The sequence below is a fragment of the Phoca vitulina genome, unplaced genomic scaffold, assembly GCF_004348235.1.
Source record: "Phoca vitulina isolate PV1807 unplaced genomic scaffold, GSC_HSeal_1.0 scaffold26, whole genome shotgun sequence".
NCBI classification, from domain to species: Eukaryota; Metazoa; Chordata; class Mammalia; order Carnivora; family Phocidae; genus Phoca; species Phoca vitulina.
Window position 1 is genome coordinate 25,760,019 of NW_022589729.1, and position 21,790 is coordinate 25,781,808.

Genomic DNA, 21,790 nt, shown 5'->3' on the forward strand with positions numbered 1-21,790 from the left:
ATAAATAAATAAATTCTTAAAAAATTTTTTTTTCATTTGATACTTTATTACTCTTGAGATTGTATTTTTCTGGATTGGCCTGACATTGTTTTTTCTTTGTTTCTAGCTGTATACTAAGTCTTTCTGTGATCTTTTCTCCTATCTATACCTAAAACTTTGATGTTCTTATTTTATATTCTTAGTTTTCTCTTCTTTCTATACATTTATGGGCATTTCATACATACTCATAGCTATAAGTACCACTATATTTTGATCTTTAAGAATGTTCTTTCTGAAACCTGATTATATCATTCCACTGCTTACAGTCCTCTCATAGCTTCCTTTTCTTCTCTTAGAATAAAATCTAAACTTGTATGCAGCCTGACATATAAGAAGCTCCATGATCTGGTTTCTGATATTCTTTCCTGGCTAATCTGCTTCTTCTTTCCTACACATAATGTACTATCCAATTATTTTGAACCACTCAAATTTTCCAGAACATAACCCTACATAGTTGTCTTTCAAGATTATGTCACTCACTCATGATTACTGATAGAACACTCATCTTTTGAGATTCAAAGTAAATATCTTTAAAAAACAAAACAAAACCTGAATTCAGCACACATACTACTCCAGATACTTTTTATTAAATAGAATTTAAATGTATTATTATTGAATTAAGATACTCCTTTTACACTTCTTGTGAGCAATCTCCTAATTTGACAATCAAATTTTATTATTATAATAGCAAGGTTTTGGTGTTTGTCAAAAGTTCAGGTGTTTTTGTGTGTGTTTGTGTAAATATTTCCCCCTCTACACTTGATGTACTTAATTCTGTGAAATATTCATTAGGTCATTTTACACTTGAACAGTTTTATGTTGAAGCTATACAGTCATTTTCCTAGGAAAATAACTGGAAATAAAAGTATTTAATTATAGCAATGGGAACTTAAAACCAGAATTCTACTTTGTGATTATTTCTTGTTCTTTGTTTTTGTGAGTATACATGTGGAACTAGCATTAATTCTATTAGTCATCCAAATTTTGAATACTTTTAGAAACTCTTATTGTTAAATTAATGCTTATATATCTATAATATGTCATTTTCTCCGAGACCATCAGTAATGCTGGGTTATATAAAAGAAAATACTGTGAGCAAATCCTTATAATTTTAGTTTTCTGAAAAGGGAATAAGAGAGACTACATTTATGTTCCTAATTAGAGGAAAATATATTGTAGGTTCACAGTATTAATTAAATAACCAGAAGTAAATCTATAATTGTAATATTTTTTCTTTTTATTTTTAATCCAGTGCCACAGGCTATATAGATTGATATTTAGATTTTATAATTGAAGTTATCCTTACCTGATCAACATCAGGCAAGTATAAAGAAGTTTTAAAAGCTAGACTTTAAGAAACCTTATGTAGCCATAGGAATTTTGTATAGACAGAGCATTAATATCATCCAGAATATTCTGTGGCTATATTTCATTGCTTAAATGGTCAAGAGATAAATTCTATAGTCTTTTCTTTTAAGTCATTCTAAAGAGAATTCCAAATAACCAGTTTTGAGTGCACACTTCGCAGACACTTATAGAAATTGGAATTATTAAGGTTTGTTAGTTAATTTATAAGACAAATTGTGCGAAGTTATGTGTCTCATATCCAAATTCCTTAAAATTAATTATTACCTTTATTGAGCAATTGCCATTTCTTTTGATATATTGTCCCCACCTAAACATTTTAAGAGAATATAAAAATCATGTATATAAAAAGCTGCCTTCATATATTTATTACTGGGTTTATATGCATAATTTAGAAAAAGTGGTGTGCATCAAGGTACATTATTATTATACATATCCTAGGAAGTGGATGTGTTATATATTTTATTTAATCCCATTTATTGTGGGTCAAGTAGTGACTGAAAGCTGTTTAGAAAAGAACTATTTAGAATAACCTGTACATTGTATCTTAGTACAGCGATCATACTAAATTGTATCTATTCCTTAAAAATTAGGTTTAAGATTTTAAAATTAAAATGGAAAATGGAAGCATTCAGTGATCTGATAAAAAGTTGTATTGTTATTTTTATTCAATCCCATTGTTCTTGGATATAATGATTTAAGTGATTTCCTTTATAGATAGCATCAGTGTATTTTATAGTAATGAAGTTTTGCCAAATACAGATTTAAACTAAATAGAAATATTGCTATTATGCTTTCTGGATAAAGGTACTTGATTATCTTTTCCATAATTAATAACTTTAAATATTTCAATTTCAGTTATTTGAAACATTCTTGTGGAAATCAGTTGTGTAAAACATGTCTAATATGAAAAGGCACAGTGCATGATTTATCAAGTAGTTTTAATTATAATGCTTAGTATATAATTCATTTATAAAATGTACTTTTTAATTTTACTCTAGGAAAATGATTTGAATGAAACTCTCAAATCACTCTATAGCCACCCAGTACCAAAGGCAAACACTCCTGTCAGTTTGAGTGTGGTAAGTATTCAGCTTTTAATTGATGTTTTGTCGTAGCACTTTCTCATTTAAGAACACATGCACCTTCAGGAAATTCTGCCACCAGGGAAACGTCCGTGCTCGTAAGAACATTAGGGTATAATGATATTGGGACTTTTTGCCATGCTTCAACTATCATAACATATATTAGATGTATATTTTTGTAGTTCTTAAATCACAGATTTTTTAATTTTACACTAGAAGTAACCAAATATGTGAGAATATTTTGTGAGGAATATTGATTTTCAGGTGGTGAACTCTATCCATAATAAGGAAATACACACACACGTACACACACACAATACCCCTCATAAAATGAAAACAGTACATAAATAAGAATTGAAAGTATAGCATATAACTAACCATACGATAAAAATTGTGAGTGAAAATTTTCTTCTTTTTCCACACTGCAATCCATCCTCTCTTATAAACACCAAACACTGAAAATATGATTGAAGTTTGTCAAACAGTAAGCCTGTGGTGGTGTAGATTACTTACTGCTGAAACTTTTAATGAGCACATTAGTATTTTGGGAGATTCTGTAAATGTTCAAAGTTAATGATCACAAATGTGGATATTTTCATTAATATTCAGCATACCAAAAAAATGGTAAAATTTATTTATATTCATTTTAGTTCTTCCAATATAATGGTAAATGGTACAACTTATAAGGAAAAATATATATGTAATGATGCAAGAGAAATTGAAAGAAAAAGTAAATTGAAGTGTATGTAATCGTATTCATAGGTCTTTTGCTTTTTTGCCCAATAAAGAAATTGTTATTTTCCTTATATTCTTTGTTTGGTAATAACTTTCTTCTTGCCTAAATTTTTCCTGTAATTTTGCTTAATAGTCTTCTCTGACGTTATTCTGTTCTTTCTATTTTTACTGTCAGCAACCTGGTTCAGATGCCTAGCACTTTAAATAGTTCTTACTTTAGAGTCTCTCTTTCTAATCCTTTTACAAAAGTCTGTCAGATTAAACTTCCTTAAACTATGTAAAGTTTCTTGCTGAAACCTAAAAGCTCCCCATTTTCTATAAAATTTGTCCAGACTTTCCACCAGGCTTTCATGACCACACACTACTTAGCTTCAATCTACCTTTTCATTTTAATGTCTCACTTTTTTTTTCCTTAATTGATTTCCTACTCTGGTCACATTGTTCTGTTCATCTTCTTGAATGAACATTGTGCTTTCTCACTTGTACACCTTCCTTTTTTACTAAAGCCTCTTTGTATTCAATCCATCTTTAGTCTAGAACTAGCTCACTTCCCACCTTTGTGAAACTTTCCTGTGTCATTAACAGCATAAATGTTCTTTTGTCCCTGTGATCTCCGCACCTTTATGTCTGCACCCTCTTTTGTTGCACACTGCCAAAGTGGAAATATTTAATAGTCATTTGGAGATTGTAGACTGGAAAGCTAAGGATAACCTGGAATTTTTAACCCAGATCTAGTAGTCATCTGCAGAAATAGTTGTAGGAATACTTGAGTTATTTAAAGGACAGAATATAGAGAGAATAAAGCAGAGGCCAACATCTAATTGCCCAAATAAACTGTATAGAAGAAGAAAGCAGATCCAGTGAAAGAATTAAAGAAGGAACAGTTAAGGAGAAACCCAAAGGAATGCCAGGTTAATGGTTAGTGGAATGAAGTAGAAAGGCAAAGGAAAAATATTAAGAACAAAGAAAAGCTCCAGATTATCAAAAATAAGTGTCATTCTTTGAAGGAGTTGTATATATAAGATGACTCTAATACTTTGTTAAAGGGTGAAGGAAATATAGGTGCTAAGATAATAGAGGTAGCTATTCTAGAGCATCAGTGAGAGATTTTTAAAAGTATGCTGGCTTTAAATTGGAGTACCATTTGTTCTGGAGTAAATAAATATCTCACAAAAATACATTTCAAAAGTACTGGATATTGAAACACTTCACCTTTATTAGTAAGAATCATAAATCAATAACTATTAGACCTCTTAATATATAAGAATAGAAAATACTAGTTTAAGTCACAGTCACTAAATGTGTGATATTAACCAAAAAAGTTAGTATCTTTTGATGATTCTTTTTCTTCATTTGAGAAATTGAGTGAGTCCATTTTTGAGAAAGTTGGGGAATTATGTGAAATGATAGATATATCTAGATATACTATGAAAAGCTATCCTAATATTAGTTGTTAGTGAATTGAAATTTTATTTCATATGGACAAGATATTTTGTACCGTAGCTGAAATAATCTTGTTTAGGGAATTTGAGTGACTGCGTTCTATTCTACATGTGACAGTCATTTCTATAATTTAAGCCTTCTTGTAAGCCTTTGAGCCAGTGTCTATGGCAGCTTTCAAATCTTGTAAACCTTTTCTCAACACAGTATCAAAAGAATTGGCAGATTCAGCTGGTTGATAAAATATTGTCTTAAATTTGTGTAAAATCCATTTAGTAATTTCATTTGATTTCAGCAACAACTTTTAACTAAAGTGCTGTGCTGTTCAAGACTGGCAGAGTTGGGATCCAAAAGCATTTGTCTTCAGCTACTTGTTGAGGTTTTAGTTTTATGATGCCCAATTAAGATTGATCATCCTGGGAATTTTTGTTCTCCCACAAAGTGGAAAGAAAATTTTGTTTGCACAATTTCTGATAGAAAAATGTGAGAAGCCTTGGGAAACTACTGTATTCTCTTACAATATCATATTTTGTGAATGCTCCAACACATGAATTTTTCAAGGCTTGACATTGAAACCACGAGAATATCACAGAGATTGTATAAAAGAGTTAATATTTAATGTAAATGCTTATTTTGAAAGCACATTTCAAAATCATTAAATATCCACAGCATTTTCTACTCTCTGTTGAGAATGGAAATACTTTGAGATTTTTCTAGCATAAAATTAGCAAAACAGCATTTAAAGTAGCATTTATAATTAATGTTACTTTCAGTGGATAATGTGGCTACATGGGTTTGTCTCAAATACCCAGCAAATTGTGTAAACTTCCCCCCATGAAAGTAAAATATTCATTTTTTTCTCTCATATATTATAAGAACCAAGAGATATTTATTGCCAGTGAGCAAGTTCTGAAAGATCAGCCCTTCCTAGTACCGGTGAGTTAAAAGGACATTGGATTCTAAAAATCACTATTAAATTCAGAAAATAATTACTTCTTTCACTCTGTTTAAAGATTCATTCCAGTCCTTTGGGAAATGGTTAATTTGATTCTTTTAAGAAAATTAATCATTTGGAGTATATTTTCTGTTTATACTATCTTTTAGAGCATAGTTTTATGAAATACAGTACAATTAAAAACTCCTCCAAATAAAGTAGCTAATAGAGACCAAATCTATGCATATTCTCCATTGTCAGTAGTAGTAATGTTAACATGCATTCACAACATGAGATTTCTGTCACATATTTTGTCACAAGGTCTCAGGAGACCTTGTGATTTATCTCATATTGTTCTTCTACCCTGGAAAATTTTACATTATGACTGTACTAACTAGCCTGTTCTGACTAGTTAACTGTGCCCAGTATTGGCTAGAATGTTTCTTTTCCAGTCTTCAATTATAAGAGTATTAAATATGTCCTTATGTGATTAAGATAGGAAAATAATTTTGGAGATTAATATGAACAGAAAATAAAACAATTCTGGTGATTTAGTTGTGCTGATTCTGGGTGGTAAAATTTGGGAACATTATGGGGAACATGAAGACATACACAATATACTTTTTATGTAAATAGATCTATGAACTGTTGTATTGCTTTGAATATTATAGAAGCTAATTACTATTTGTTTAGTGGGTGTCTGAGGGTCATATTTTGAGATCATTACATTTTTCAAAAAGTTTTAAATATTTAAAAATTATGTCCTATTGCTGCTTTCTAAATAATATAGTAGCTGATATGTACCAGAGAATTTTGTTGTGACTTACTATAGAAACTCGGGAATCTTAATAGATTTTGATATATTCTTGGGTAAGCAAACCTCATTATTTTCCAGTCTCCCTAAATGTGTTTATATGTATATATATATTTTTTTAACTAATATACTTTTTTGTCTTAATAAACTTTTTCTAGGATTCTTATTTCAGTTTTAAAATTGAATATTTTTAACCAACACTTAACTCTTTGTCTGAGAAAGTTATTGTTCAGTATCATATAAACCTGCCATGTTATTTAAGGATCGCTCAAATTCAGAAACCTAATGTTAATCCTTGGCATTTATTAATTTAGTTGATATATCTTTTCTTATTTTCTTCCAGATTACACATACTGCTACCAAATTTTAATTCTGCTTTTCTTATGTGATTTATTTCTATTTATTAGCATTCCTACTTCATTGCCCCAGATGTAACTGGACTCCCAACAATACCTGAGAGTGTAAGTTTTCTGTTTTCTATATTTTTTAAAAAGATTTTATTTATATATTTGACAGAGAGAGACACAGCAAGAGAGGGAACACAAGCAGGGGAAGTGGGAGAGGGAGAAGCAGGCTTCCCGCCTAGCAGGGAGCCCGATGTGGGGCTCGATCCCAGGACCCTGGGATCATGACCTGAGCCAAAGGCAGACACCTAACGACTGAGCCACCCAGGCGCCCCTGTTTTTTATATTTTTTAATGCTTCTAATATTATGAATTTTATTTATTTTGGTCTCAATGCCTAAAGATTTCTGTATAGAGAAATAGAATACATTGTAATTATCTGTTTTGTTAGAAATAAGAAATAGGAATATCTCTTATTCTTCTTGATGTGTCTGCTACTTTATTCCCTTCTTAATATCTGGTTGTAGGTAAGGAAAATTTTATGAGAAAAACTGTTTCTACCACTTGAGGTAGTTCAGTAGGATCAATATATATATATATATGTATAGTAGGTCCTGAGCTACCTTGGATCAGATAGAGGAAATATCTCAGACGACTCTACTTGGTAGGGGATAAAATACTGGCAATGTTTAGGGAATTTGAGTGACTGTGTTCTATTCTATAGAACACACATAGTTACTTTAGTGAACTGACTGTAGCATTTTCACACACATAGTTACTTAAGTGAACTGACCGTAGCATTTTAGATTACTTGTATAACCGTATGAAAATCTTAATGTCCTGTACTTGACTTCTTGATTTTAATTTAAGTGACATATATTTTATAGGGCTTGAGGGGTACTGCAAGAAATTATAAAAATTACTAAAGTTTGCATTTTATTTAGAGTCCTAATTGTAGCCATACTAGAAATAGTTTCAGTGTTTTAATAGTTATTATAAATTAATATTCTGTAGAAAAATTTACATGGAAAGTGGACGTGACAAATAGGCTTTTCGTTGCTGTATGAAAAGGAAATTTTCTCTTATATACTTTTTTTCAATTTCTCTTGGAAAGATATAATGAATCAGTAGGAATAATTCAATAAAAAGTTAATGAAACATCAACAGGAAAAAAAATAAATTTCCAGAAATATTTATTATTTTTTTCAGAACTCTACTGTTTGTTCTTCCCAGAATGTTTTCAAACCTAAGTGTTTGGTTTCCAAAAGTACATGGGTTATGAGTGAATGAAGTCTGGGGAGACAATTGTAAATTTTCCAATGTCAAACCAAGACTGTCTAGTGGTATTTTTAGTACAGGTGAGTCCAGATAACTCCTATGAAAAGACTAGATGAAGCTGTTTTTAATGTGGGCCTGAAATAGGTTATCAACACAGCATTCTGTGTTGAGAATTATTTCTCCATCTAGAAATTATTTTTCTTTGAGACTGTAGGGAAAATACTAAGGTTGAATGCCATAAAGTAATCTATATGAAGAGCTGACTTTGAAGGTGAGGTAGGCCTCAAATACAGAAAACAGCACATGGATTTCTCCCTACTAAATTCAGCATCACTCACTGATATTACAGATTCTGTTATATGCCCTGCCATTTCCAGTTTGTCCTGGTAAAATTTCTGCCTTCTGGAAACCAAAGAAACTATTTATTGGATTTCTTGGTTTCTTGCCCAACTAAAAGTTTTTACCTGCTAGGTCATAGTCTATTTAATACTACAGTTTCATTTTATTATCATATCTTATTCAGTCTCTTCATTACTTTGTAACTTTCTGGCATGCTTAAGTTTGAGTACAGAAAGTTAAAAATAAGAAGGAGAAGTTCTAAAAGTCAAAGTTAATGTAGCTTCTGCCAATTTTGATCTTACGTGGGGGAAATAATATAAAGTCTTAAATCAAGGAAATTAACTAGGCTAACACCAAAATTTATTTGGTTATAGGAGCATAGAATAGGTCTGACATGGGATATAAAAAACAGGTTTTCCTTAATAAAGGACCAAAGATCTGCTTTATGAATCCATCTCAACCTTTGTGTGCCTTGTACATAGTACATACTATCAGACAGTGATGTTACCTGCTGAGTGATTGGCAAACATAAACAGACCTAAATGTATTTTCTGGAACAGCAGTTCTCAAATTTCAGTGTATATAAGAATTATCAGGAATTTTTTTTTTTTTAAAAACAGTTAACTTGGAGCCATACTCTGAAGATTACAATTCAGCAAGTCTATAGTTGGGGCCCAGGAAATCAGCTTCTTTAAGTACTTGGGGAGGGAGAGTGGAAAATGTGTGATCCTCTGATTACCCTCTGAGAAACATTTTACTGGGGTAGGATTATGTTTCAAATAATAATAGAATGTTATGTGCTTTTTGTAGCTGCAGAATAGTATTAAATTTAATTATTTTAATGAATACCATTTTTAATAATAACATCCTTTGAACTTTAAGACTTGTTGGTAAATGTATAAAATATTTTCCTTCGTAATCACCATGAGCTCTAACTTACACAATTACTTTTCACTTGTACAGAGAAATCTTACAGAATATTTTGTTGCCGTGGATGTGAATAATATGCTGCAACTGTATGCCAGCATGTTACATGAGAGGCGCATCATTATTACCTCTAGCAAATTAAGCACTGTAAGTACTTCACACTTCTCCTTTTAAGAAAAATGTATTGAGCATTTCACAAAAAGACCCACGAACCTCTGCAGACTTAGAAATGTTCTATGTGTACTTATGAGACAATATCTACATACTTTTTTGATATATGGTTTTAATCTGGCTCTTGAAGTACAAAAGTCTGATTTATAGAAGGCCTTCTCAGATGCATTAAGTCAGGTTAATTATTTTTTCTTATCAGGAGATGAGAGTTTTTTTTTTTTCTTTTTAACTCTCCAGAGTTCATTTTAGTGCCTTCTACCATATAAAGAATTCTTAAGAGCTATTATGAGATCTTTATTATTCACTTGTGGCTTTTTCCATTGGAGCTACTTGAAAGAAATCAAGGGGCCATGATAATAGCTGCTATCCTAACCTGGTAATAGGTAGATTCATCTTTGTTGCCAAGTAGTGGTTTGGGAGTAGCTTCTATAATAGTTCTGATTTGGAGGAGCTCTTCAGGCTGATAATAAGTTAAAAGTCAAAGTAGCATTCTTTTTTTTAATCACAGGTTTTATGCTACTCGCTGAAATGTTCTTTTGGAAGGTCTTCATTACTGTGGTAAAAGCAATGAGAATAGGAGTTTTCTTGGGTCATAGAAAAATATTCAAAAGTATTGTGCTAAGTTTCCTAACTTCTTTCTACTGTAAGCATTAAAATTTTAATATTTTGACTTAAAAATTTTAATATAAATTTAAACAGATATTTATTAAAAACATGTAATGTTGCATGAAATTTGCTTCCTTACAAATTTGGTTAATTGATAAGAATAAGACCATATTTTTTGTTTTGTTCTCCCATAGTAGAAATGAAAACCTCATTCTATGAAGTTTTAGTATGTTAGCAGCAGTTTCAGGAGTTCTCTGGGATATCTGTTTAGTCTTTAACAATGAGAAGCATATTTTTCGACAGGTTAAATGGCCACCCCAGGGCCAAATAGCTAATTAGGGACAGGTAATGTGAAACTGGGTGTCCTGATTCTAATTCTGGGTTATTTCCATTACTCTACATTTGAAAAAATACACTTTTGAGATTTTGAATTATAATATTGATATGCCCACTTTTCCAAAAATATTGAAAATATATTATTTTACGTATTGAAAAACACATTATATGCATTTAAACATATGATGTAGTATAATCAGAGAATAAGCACAAGTCAATGACACAGGTAATTTGCATTTTCTTAAAATGATATTGAGAAATTCAATCTGAGTCATTTGGTACTTTTTATATATTTGCTTTTCTACTATTTTTAATTTATCATTGAAATAAAACCATTCTTCTCCCCATTCTCTTCCTCCTTATTTTTTAAACATTATTTTTTCAAGATTATAAATAATATTTCTATATGGATATTGTCCTGGAGATTAAAAAGATTGTAAAAACTGTCTCAGAGGCCTAGGAACTAAATTTTATCATGAAACCTACCATATGCTCCACACTTTCTAGGCATTAAGGATCCAGCAGTAAGCAAAGCAAAGTTCAAACACTCTTGGCTTATATTGAACTGATGAAACAAATAAAGAAATGAATGAATAAAAATAGCTGTTATGTCTTCTGGTGGTGAGTGCCAAGGGATAAGTGATAAAGTGAGTGTGTATGCAGAATGAAAGTTGTGAGGGGCAGGTTTCAATTTATGTAGAGTGGTCATGGAAAGCTGCTTTAATAGGGTAGTATTGAGCAGAGATCTCATTAAAGTGCAGCGGTGAGCTATGAGAATGAATGTATAAGCTTCCCTATTTACAAAAACATTTGAAATAAATCTGAGTATATGACTATTGTAAAATATTGGTGTTCGCTGCAATTTATAAACACCTCTTAATAGCTGGGTAACCTCTCTTTGACTCAGTTTCTTCCTATGTAAACTGGGAGAATGGGAGTAATATAGTCTTAATTTCATAGGGTTGTTGTAAAGATTAAGGAGATCTGTCTCTGTCTCTACAGCTATATAAACAAATATGTATATATGCACATGTATATAATATACATATGTATACGATGTGCTTAGAATTGTATCTGCATAACATTCAATCATGATTCAATGATTATTAGCTATAATTTTATAAAAGACTAGATCTGCAGTTTAGAGCAAATATTAACATGCCTACTATTCTTTAATTTTATTTGAGTTAAATAATAAAATAATTTTAATAAAGGCTTGGTATTATTCAGGGAATTGTTTTTTTATGTTTGAGGTAAACTTCTGCCAATTGTTTATGAAAATTCATGAAAACTTGATGGTGATGTCACTTCTAAGTTAACAGCTTTGTTTTGGTTCATTCCCTGGGACAGTAGGACTGATAAAAGAAACATAACTCAAGCTTGCTTTCAGGATCTCCTTACCCTTCTTATGTGGGGGAAACTGTTTTACTTGAATCTATCTTGAAAAATTCATGTATATGTATATATCTGCTGTAAATTCCATGCATAGTAACATTTAAGGTCAAAGACCAGTACTATAACATAAATTAGAAATAAGCTATTTTTTAGGAAGAATTTAGTGAAATCTCTGAAACAACCAAGGAAGGAATAGTTAAGTGTTAATGAATTGACTTGCTTTTAAACTTTTTACATTCTTATTTTATATATCATGCAGACTATACTGTATTTGGTATTAATGCAAGAAATTTTACTCATTTTCCATGTTTTAAATCTACAGCAAAAATTTTAACTATTGGAAGAACATATATAACTTAAGGTGCCTTTACATTTATAATTTTATTACGGTTTTAGGAATTTTGTTTGTATGTGTTTACTCTTCAACACCATATTTTATTAGAATCATAGTAGTCAACCTTATAGCTTGCTGGGTGTTTTAGTGGTGATACACTGGTAGAGAATCAGATTGCTTAAAGGTCCCTTTCCTTAGGTACTGTTTGTAGTTAAAATTATAATTTGTAATTTATAGAGATAAACTTTAAAATAAAAAAAAATTAGTCTTGAGATACATTAGTAGAACTATCAAGGATAGTGATATGTTTTTAAATTTTTCATGAGTTTACCTCCATATTAAAGTGTGGTATTTTTTATTTGTTTTGTTTGTTTTCAAGTCTTTATGTAAATTCCAGGTAGTTAATATACAGTGTAATATTAGTTTCAGGTGTAGAATTTAGTGATTCGTCACTTACATACAACACTCGGTGCTCATCACAAGTGCCCTCCTTAAATGCCCATTGCCTATTTATCCCACCCCACCCGCTAAAGTGTGGTATTTTGTTAGGACCCATTATTACATTTTTCTGTATTTAAGTTTAATGAATTGGGACATAAACAGTTTAGTGTTTATTCTATTGATATATACATTATCAAGTTCACACAGAAGTGTTCCTGATGGGGCACCTGGGTGGCTCAGTTGTTAAGTGTCTGCCTTCAGCTCAGGTCATGATCCCAGGGTTCTGGGATCAAGCCCCACATCGGGCTCCCTGCTCAGTGGGAGGCCTGCTTCTCCCTTTCTCACTCCCCTGCTTGTGTTCCCTCTCTCGCTGAGTCTCTCTCTGTCAAAATAAAATAAAATCTTTAAAATTAAAAAAAAAAAAAAGAAGAAGTGTTCCTGGTAATCCTGAACAAGAACACTGATTTTATACATGCTGTAGGCAGGCCCTAGATGTTTAAGCCCCAAGTGAATCTCTGGTAGACTAGGAGAACATCATACCAAAGTCTCATGTATTCAAAGCAAAGGAATAAATCATGATATTACAAGAGTATATCAGTTGACTTATTGCTGTTTTGTGACCAGAGGTAGAGAAGATTGCTGTTTAAAGTCATGTCATTGGTTCTCAAATCAGTCAGGCATGAAGTCTTGTCATATGCCTCTATAATTGTACCTCACCAGACTTTCTTTAACTAGTCAGCTGGGGCTGTGCATTTTGTCTCAAACACCCGGCTGGCCAGCGTCTGACAGGAGCTTTCTCATCATCCTGTCAGTAATATGTTAACTAGAGTGTATCTTTGTGGCCTGTAGAAGCAGGTGGAAGAGATGCTTCTCTTTAAAGCAGATGTCTAAATGTTAGCTACTATTTTGACCAATATTTAGCTGGTATATATCACCCTCTTAAAGTCTATAAGCACGTTAGTTACAGAGATTGGATTGTATAGTGCATGTTCTTTCTGGAATATTTAGAGCAAGCAATACGCTATGAGTGCTGGAATTGTGTTAATAAACTGTAATTTCGTCCTTTGTTATAGTTGCCCCCAGGCTTATTTAAGCATATGCTTTTCTGTCCTTCTCTCATTAATTCCACCAAGGGCATATGCAAAAAGAAATCTTGTGGTCTCTGGAAAATCCGCTATTAAAATGTAGATTTTATAGGTTTAGACTGAAGGGGAATCCAGAGGATTTTAACCTCTCCGTCTGGATTTTACATATTCTTGATTTGTCTCTTAATGGTGGCACCTGTATCAGCATTTAATCTGAAACCTGAAGCACAGAGAGTCTTCTTGGAGATTAAGAATCGAACAGTTGGTGAGAGAACAAAGACTACCCAGGTCTACTTCCTAGTTAAGACTATTGAAGTGTGTTTGTGCCCCTTGTGTTTTTAAAGCTGCAGCAGAGTGGTGCAGTTAAAAATTGCTATCAAGACCTTTCAGGGAGAGATTCTAGGAACAATCTTTAGATATTTTTAATTCTTCCCAAAGCCCATAGCAACCAATTATGTCAGCTGAAACTGTAGATGAGAATTCTACTTACCAATGTATTATATGACATGTATACCGCTCCTCTAAACATTTTATTTTCATTCGGTGCTAAGTGAATGTGACTGGAGTGTGGAAATAGGACTGTTGCGGTCGTCCTGTGACACTCTGTTGGAAGGTATGTGTGCAGTCAGAGGAAACTTCTAAGCAGGAGAACTGGAGGTGCTCATATCTTCCAACTCTTGTGGCGATAGGCATTCTGTTCTTCACGGAAACAAGCACGTATTTCTGCTTTAGGGTTTAGTCTACTTGTCACCTAAAAGTAAACAATTGGCTTTTAATTTAAAAACCAGTTTTTAATATAACAGTTATGTCATTATCTAAGGGGCATATTGTCAGTCACTAGGTTCTGTGAGTTTTGTTCCTACAACTACCTCCGATGTCCACACAAACAACCTCGGAAGATTCTGGTTTACTGTAGTATTTCCTATCTGGAATGACTGAATTTTGTGCTGTTCATGATTCTCAATCTTAAATATAGGAAAAATTATATATGTATTGTTTCTGTTTCCTTGGTAAAACTATTGAGAGCAATTGGTTTATTTTTAAATGTACCTTTTATATTTATGTTCTTGCACAGTACAATTTTTTTTTTTTTTCATTTTGCATTTAGGCAAGTTTTTCTCTTCTGATGAAATTTCCTAGATTATATTCCCTTATCCTGCTATGGGGCTGATTTGGGGATTGGCCCCTACGTCTCATCTTCTTCCCCTACCTAAGTTCTGTATCTCCTACCTCCTCAGTCCTTTCTTCTTTGACCCTTGTTCTCCATCCCAACTGCCCATTGTCTTAGTTCAGGCAGTTGTCACTTCCCACAAATATTATTTTCAGATCATCTATTCTGAATGTGTTAGCATTTTCTCCATTTACATAAAAGGATGGTGCTGATGAGAGGAGTAGTTACAGCCAAGAATTATGTAGTGCATACTATGACCTAGTTGCTCTTTAACTTAATCATCACTAACTATAAACTCAGGGAAAGGACCTTATTTGATTCATTCACAACAGTAAACTTACCTCTTAGGATAGTGCTCATACATAGTAGGTTTCTAGCAATAATTTTTTGAGTCAGTGCCTGAAACTGCACTTTTTGGGGGGCTTCTTCAAATGTGTTTTGAATGCTCCCATCTTCTTCCCTCTGCATGTTTTCCAAAATCTGGTTTGCCCTTTAGAGGTCTAGTTTCTGTCAGTAACTTCTGTTATTCCTTTCATCCCAGAACTACTGTAGTACTTACCACATACTTTCTCTCAAGTTAGAATTACTAGTGAATTTGTTGAATTCTTGTATTAGATATTTTTCTCTTTAAAGGTTAGAACCATGGTTTTTGTGTGGTGTGTGTGTGTGTGTATGTGAGTGTATTTAAAAAATGAATTTAATCTTTTAAATTGTGGATAACAGAGAAAAGTTTTTAAAATAAAATTTTTATTAATTATATTATGAAATAGGAAGTGTCCATCTGATACTGAAAATGCCAGAGTAGAAATTTGTCTTTTTGACAAGTAAAAATGTGTCTGATTGTCCCTGTGACAACTTGGCTCTTTAAATAATAGTAATAATAATAATAAAGATTTCATAGTTTCTGAAGTTTATAAGTTAGAGACTAATCTCCAAGTAGGCTTTGTCTTTTAAAAAAAGATTTGTGTTTAGCCATTTGCTACTAGAGAATCTTATTTTTTGGGGGGGTAAATAAATAAATTTTTATTTATTTTACTTTTTTATTATGTTCAGTTAGCCAACATATAGTACATCATTAGTTTTTTGATGTAATGTTCAACGATTCATTAGTTGCGTATAACACCCAGTGCTCATCCCAACACATGCCCTCCTTAATACCCATCACCCGGCTACCCCATCCCCCCACCCCCCTCTCCTTTAAAACCCTTAGTTTGTTTCTCAGAGTCCAGAGTCTCTCTGGTTTGTCTCCCTCTCTGATTTCTTCCCATTCAGTTTTCCCTCCCTTCCCCTATGGTCTTCTGTGCTATTCCTTGTGTTCCACATATGAGTGAAACCATATGATAATTGTCTTTCTCTGCTTGACTTATTTCACTTAGTATAATCCCCTCCAGTTCCATCCATGTCGATGCAAACGGTGGGTATTCATCCTTTCTGATGGCTGAGTAATATTCCATGGTATATACGGACCACATCTTTATCCATTTGTCTGTTGAAGGGCACCTAGGCTCCTTCCACAGTTTGACTAGTGTGGATGTTGCTGCTATGAACATTGGGGTGCAAGTGCCCCTTCTTTTCACTGCATTTGTATCTTTGGGGTAAATATCTAGTAGTGCCAATTGCTGGGTCGTAGGGTATCTCTATTTTTAACGTCTTGAGGAAACTCTGTACTGTTTTCCAAAGTGGCTGTACCAGCTTGCAAAACCACAATGAGATACCATCTTATAGGGGTTAGAATGGCAAATATTAGCAAGGCAGGAAACAACAAATGTTGGCAAAGATGTGGAGAAAGGGGAACCCTCATACACTGTTGGTGGGAATGCAAGCTGGTACAGCCACTTTGGAGAATCTTAATTTTTTAAAAAGTCTATGTCAAAATTGTAATTCCTTAGGGAAAAACTTAATACATCTTGAACTCTTTTCAGCTTTATTAATTTCTATTGCTATATTGACTCTTGTTCAGCCTATATAGGAACTTGGTTTGGTATCTTTTGGCCGTCATACAGTCCTCGGTAGAAAACATACTGCTTTCTCCCTATGAAGATGTTTATTTGTTCATTCAATGAACTATTTCTTATTTATGGAGTACCTAATTCATGTCAGGCATTGTCCTACACGGAAGGTAATGAGGTCACAGCATCTGTATCAGTCTGAGTCCAGTAAGGTGCGAGAGAGTACACAGTAATTTGATCAAGAAAAGTTTAACATAAAGAATTTAAAGCTAAGGCAAGGGACTGGAGTAACAAGAGATAGACTAGCACGCAGTGAAGAGAACGTTAAAGAATACAGGCATAGCAGATATAAAGCAGCTACCGACCTTAGGGCTGAGGTAGAGCACCCAAGGAAGGAGCCCCACCTGGGCCTAAGATCTAGACCCTCTTGAAGAAGGCAGAACCATGGCTCGTTAGATGGCAGAGAAGTTGTTGTGGTGCTACACTGCAGAATTTGTTGGAAATCTGCCCTTTGGATGACAGACGTCATCTTTTCAAACTTTCTGGAAAGCCTGGGGTGCTGAGGAATTTGTTCACAGAGAGATACCTCACTGGCAACACACTGCTCTGAGCCCACCTGAGGGGAAACAGCTTCCTGTTTATCAGAGTTGTCTCACTGGAGGCACTGCCCTGAAAAACCAATGGGGGGGCGCTGGTGCCAGGGGAAGCTGCTGGCTGTTTGGGGCTGCTGACAGTTGTCCACTGCAGTAACCACGTGCAGGCGCTTCCCACATTGTAGGTCTTGCAAGAGCCAGAGGCACTCCTGCTATAAAACTGCCCATGATGGGGAGTGCTGGGAGACCTCTGGCCGCTATCATTTGTAGGAGTCAGGGGCTAGAGGAGCTGCCTATTAAACAGGGGCCCCCGGTTGCCACCTGCACTACAGGACCTGGGCCCCGAGGAAAGCAGGCCCTTGACAAGCCACAGGCTTTGCCGGAGCCTGCTGAGTGAGTATCCTGGAACCAGGAACCCAAACCCTTGCTTCCTGAAATGTCTCTTCAGTGTCCTCTCCTGACAAAGCTTAACATCATGCCAGCTCTTAAAAGGAATAATTATCTAAAGGGCACAGATCCGTTTTCCTAGATCCGACAATAAAGGGTAAATTAGGCAATAAATTGATAACTGGTCTAGTCCACCCCTTTGGATACTCGACTTCTATTTATACTCTTCTAAACACATTTGTTCTTCTATACAACAACAAGACTGATCTATATATGTAGCTATTAAGATATAGCTATCCTTTTTGCAAATGTAGACATTTCCCAAAATGAGGAAAAGCAGTCCCAAGAGACATTATAATCATCTCTTCAAATTTAATTGCAATCACATTTAAATTTCTCTTAATTACTAACAACATATATATAAAATAAAAATGAGAAGTAGAGAGGAGAAAAAATGGTTAGAAGATAAAAACACATGCATATGAAAGGCAAATAAAAAGTATGCAAAGCTACTCTGACCCTTGTTTCTATAACTGATCATGAGACAGTATTGGTATTTATGGCTTCCTTATTTCATTACCCATTCCATATTTTCCTCACCCTCAGCCAGAACCTCAGCTAGTTGAGTTTACCTGGTATAATGATATGGACTTTCACTTACAAAAGGTCTGAATCCTCAATAGTTCTGCTTTTTTTTTTTTTTAAATGATTGCTGTAGTTTTCCATTAACCTTTATTATTAGGCATAGAAATACCAAGAGGTACCCCAGAGAACCTCTCAGTTCCAGACATAGTCCTTTTTGCCTCTTTTGAGTAGAAGCAAACCAGTTTCCCTTCGGTTATTGAGATCAATCAGCCAGTAGATCAACCCCAGTTTTTAGCAGTTGCTTCAGTGACGGGGGCCTGAAATGGCCAGGTGGCAATATTATCTTGCAATTCACATGGAAGCATTTCTCTATTGGGAGGTAAGATCTCCAAACCAGAAGAGTTCTAAACTACTGAGACTGGAAACAGAACTTATGCAAGTGGGTTATTAAGTGTAATAATGGAAGGGCCACTCCCACTTCTACCCATTTGATTCCTGGTCCCATGTATTCTGGCAATGGGAGAAACAACACCATAAAATGCTTTCTGATTTTTTTTTTTTTTTTAAAGATTTTATTTATTTATTTGAGAGAGAGAGAATGAGAGACAGAGAGCATGAGAGGGGTTAGGGTCAGAGGGAGAAGCAGACCCCCTGCCGAGCAGGGAGCCCGATGCGGGACTCGATCCAGGGACTCCAGGATCATGACCTGAGCCGAAGGCAGTCGCTTAACCAACTGAGCCACCCAGGCGCCCAAAATGCTTTCTGATTTAAAGCATATCCTGCATCATGTAAAAATAGAACCCTACCCTTTAAGGGTATAATAATACCAACTGGCACCATGATTGAGTCGTTATACGCCACTTTTCAATTAGGCCAGTTGCTTCTGGGTAAGACTAGTTAATTTAAAGGGCATGAGCTCATAGCTTTACTTACTTTGCTTTTAAATGAATACCTTGATGAGTTTCAGTGCTGTACAGAATGCCATGCTGATGGATATGTTATTCTATGCATCTAATGATCTGGGTTACTGGCAGAAGCATTATAGTCAAAGAAGACCTTATCCAGATTATTGATTGACTAGTTGATTGCCCTGGGGATTTATCTCACCAGAAGCATTCTGCCACAAGACCACCTGAAGAAGCTACCAGGTATTACTGCTGGGTGTTACTGGCCACTGTGTACTGCAGGAGCCAAGCCCTAGAGAAGCACAGCCCTGGAGGAGCCTGCCTGAGAGCACACTGGAACCAGGAAGCAAAAATCCTTTCCTCCTGCAGCGTATCTCTGGTGTTCTGTACTGACAAAGTTCTACTTTGTCTTCTACTGACATTAGGCTCTCTGGTAAAAGAGAAAAACATCAAGGGCACAGATCCGTTATCACAGATAGGTAGCAAAGAGTGAATTTGGAGCTAATGGGCAATATGTGAAGGGCACAGCTTCCATGAATCAGCTATTTTATTGTGCTTTCCTACTGTATTATGGAAAGAGTAGAAAAGAAAGACCTTTAATTTGAAGGAAATATTTAACATTGGTAAAGTTTTCCAAAGACCAAGTATAACAGTATTGATTTATTCATTTGCTTATTGATACATATTATTATTTGCCAGGTATTATGTATTGGGAATTTCAGAGTTATTAATTAGAGTCATAAATATAAATTAAAACATAAATCATATCATGTCAGTGAATCAAGGCCAGTCAATGTGATAAGAACTCTAATACGGGAAATGTAAGAGGGAGAGTAGTAGATTAAAAAGTTGACTTCAGGATGACACTGTTTCTTGAACGGAGTTTATGTCTTGTGTAGGAAATATTTACATGTTTAACATGTCTCTGTGTGTGTGAAAAGAGAGAAAAGTCGTGCTACATAATGTAGTTGGAGAGATAAGCAGTAGCCAGATTGTGTAGAAACATGTTTGCTAAATTAAGGGGCTTGGATTTTATCCAGCAGATTATGGGGAGGTCATACATAATATGACCAGCTTTGTTTTGGGGAAGATAACACTGGTAGCATTATAAAAGAAAAATATGGGGTAGGGAAAATTCCCTCTAATAGGAGTCCAGTTAAAAGTCTGTGCAGTAAATAAAAGCAAGGGGTGACTCGCTTCTACACTAGAACAGGGACCATAAGAGGAAGATGAAGTTGGGTTTTAGAAACATTTCTAAGGAAACTTCTGTTGGATATAGAGTCTGTTTGAAAGTAGGTAAGGAAGAGGGAGAAGTATAGAATGACACACAAAGGACCAGTCTTCTGCACCAGGTATTTGTTTAGTTGCTGTATAATGGCAGTGAGCTTGATGTCATTTAATTACCAATAAATTGCACCTTAATAAGTGTGTGTGTGCATATAAATATTCCCATGCATGTAGATGCTTATACAAATGTTCATATATAGATGTATATATTTAAATATATTTGATATGCATGCTAAATATACATGTATCTATGTTAAGTATATATGAGAATATTGTATACAATTTTAATATTAGAATATATAGTATATGTGTATAATTATTCATTCTTATTAATTATATATGCTTTACAAATTAGGAGTTATTTACTTCCATTTATAAAGATTTAGAACTTCCTTTGTGATTGCTTTGCAATTGTGATTGTCTCTTTTCCAATTGCTGATGGTTTGCAACCAGTTTTATTTTGTTCCTGGTAAGAGATATTTTAAATTATGATTTTCAGAAATGCCTAATAGTTAAAAAGTAGCATCAGCCAATTGGATTTATTTTTTGGTTATTTAAAATATTACCCTACTCCAAGATATAGTAGCAGAGCGATTATATTAGTAATATCTTCTAAATTAGAGATTTGTGTTTCAGTCCTGACTACTTAATGAAAAAATTATATGACTTCATATAAGCCATTTAACTTTTATCCTGTAGTTTCTTGTCTAAAAAATGAAAGAATTGAACAGAAGAATCACCTCTGAGATCCTTTCTACCTGTTAAATGCAGTGATTCTTTAATTGTACTGTTTATTTCTTAAATAATTGCCTAAATTATGTAGTCTTTATATAATTCACATGAACGTCTTAACCCATAATCCTTTAGAATTCAGTATCTACAACTTTTGGAGGAGAGAAGATAGATGGATACATTCAAGCAGTGTTGTAGATTAGACTTTTAAATTTTGGTGGAAAGGTGTATGGGTCTTTTCCAGGTATCGAATCAACTTTGAGAGTGAGAAGTAGAAAGCAGGAAATTTAGTAATAGGGAAAGGTCATGTAGGGGAAGAAATTTGTTTAAAGCCTATGGCATTTATGTATAAAGTGACAGCTACAGAGAACCAAAGAGTTGAGGCGAGTTATTATGACAGTAATGGTAGTTTATAGAGGGTAACTAGAAAGCAGACTCCCTAAGGGTAGAGATTTTTGTCTCTTTTGTTCATTACTATATCCCCAGTACCAATAATAATAACTGGCACATGTTT

The 21,790-nt window shown here is 33.9% G+C and overlaps 1 protein-coding gene across 4 annotated transcripts in view; it reads left to right on the forward strand.

Moving 5' to 3' along the window:
• Positions 1 to 21,790, forward strand: part of DENND1B (DENN domain containing 1B) — a 269,024-nt gene that overhangs the window by 122,210 nt on the left and 125,024 nt on the right. For 3 of the 4 annotated variants that reach the window (XM_032422402.1, XM_032422401.1, XM_032422404.1), the window contains exons 7-10: positions 2,406 to 2,486; positions 5,541 to 5,600; positions 6,820 to 6,873; positions 9,336 to 9,446. In XM_032422402.1, coding sequence (XP_032278293.1) covers positions 2,406 to 2,486; positions 5,541 to 5,600; positions 6,820 to 6,873; positions 9,336 to 9,446 — 306 coding nt within the window. The remainder of the gene's footprint in view (positions 1 to 2,405; positions 2,487 to 5,540; positions 5,601 to 6,819; positions 6,874 to 9,335; positions 9,447 to 21,790) is intronic. The other variant, XM_032422403.1, reaches the window with a different exon arrangement.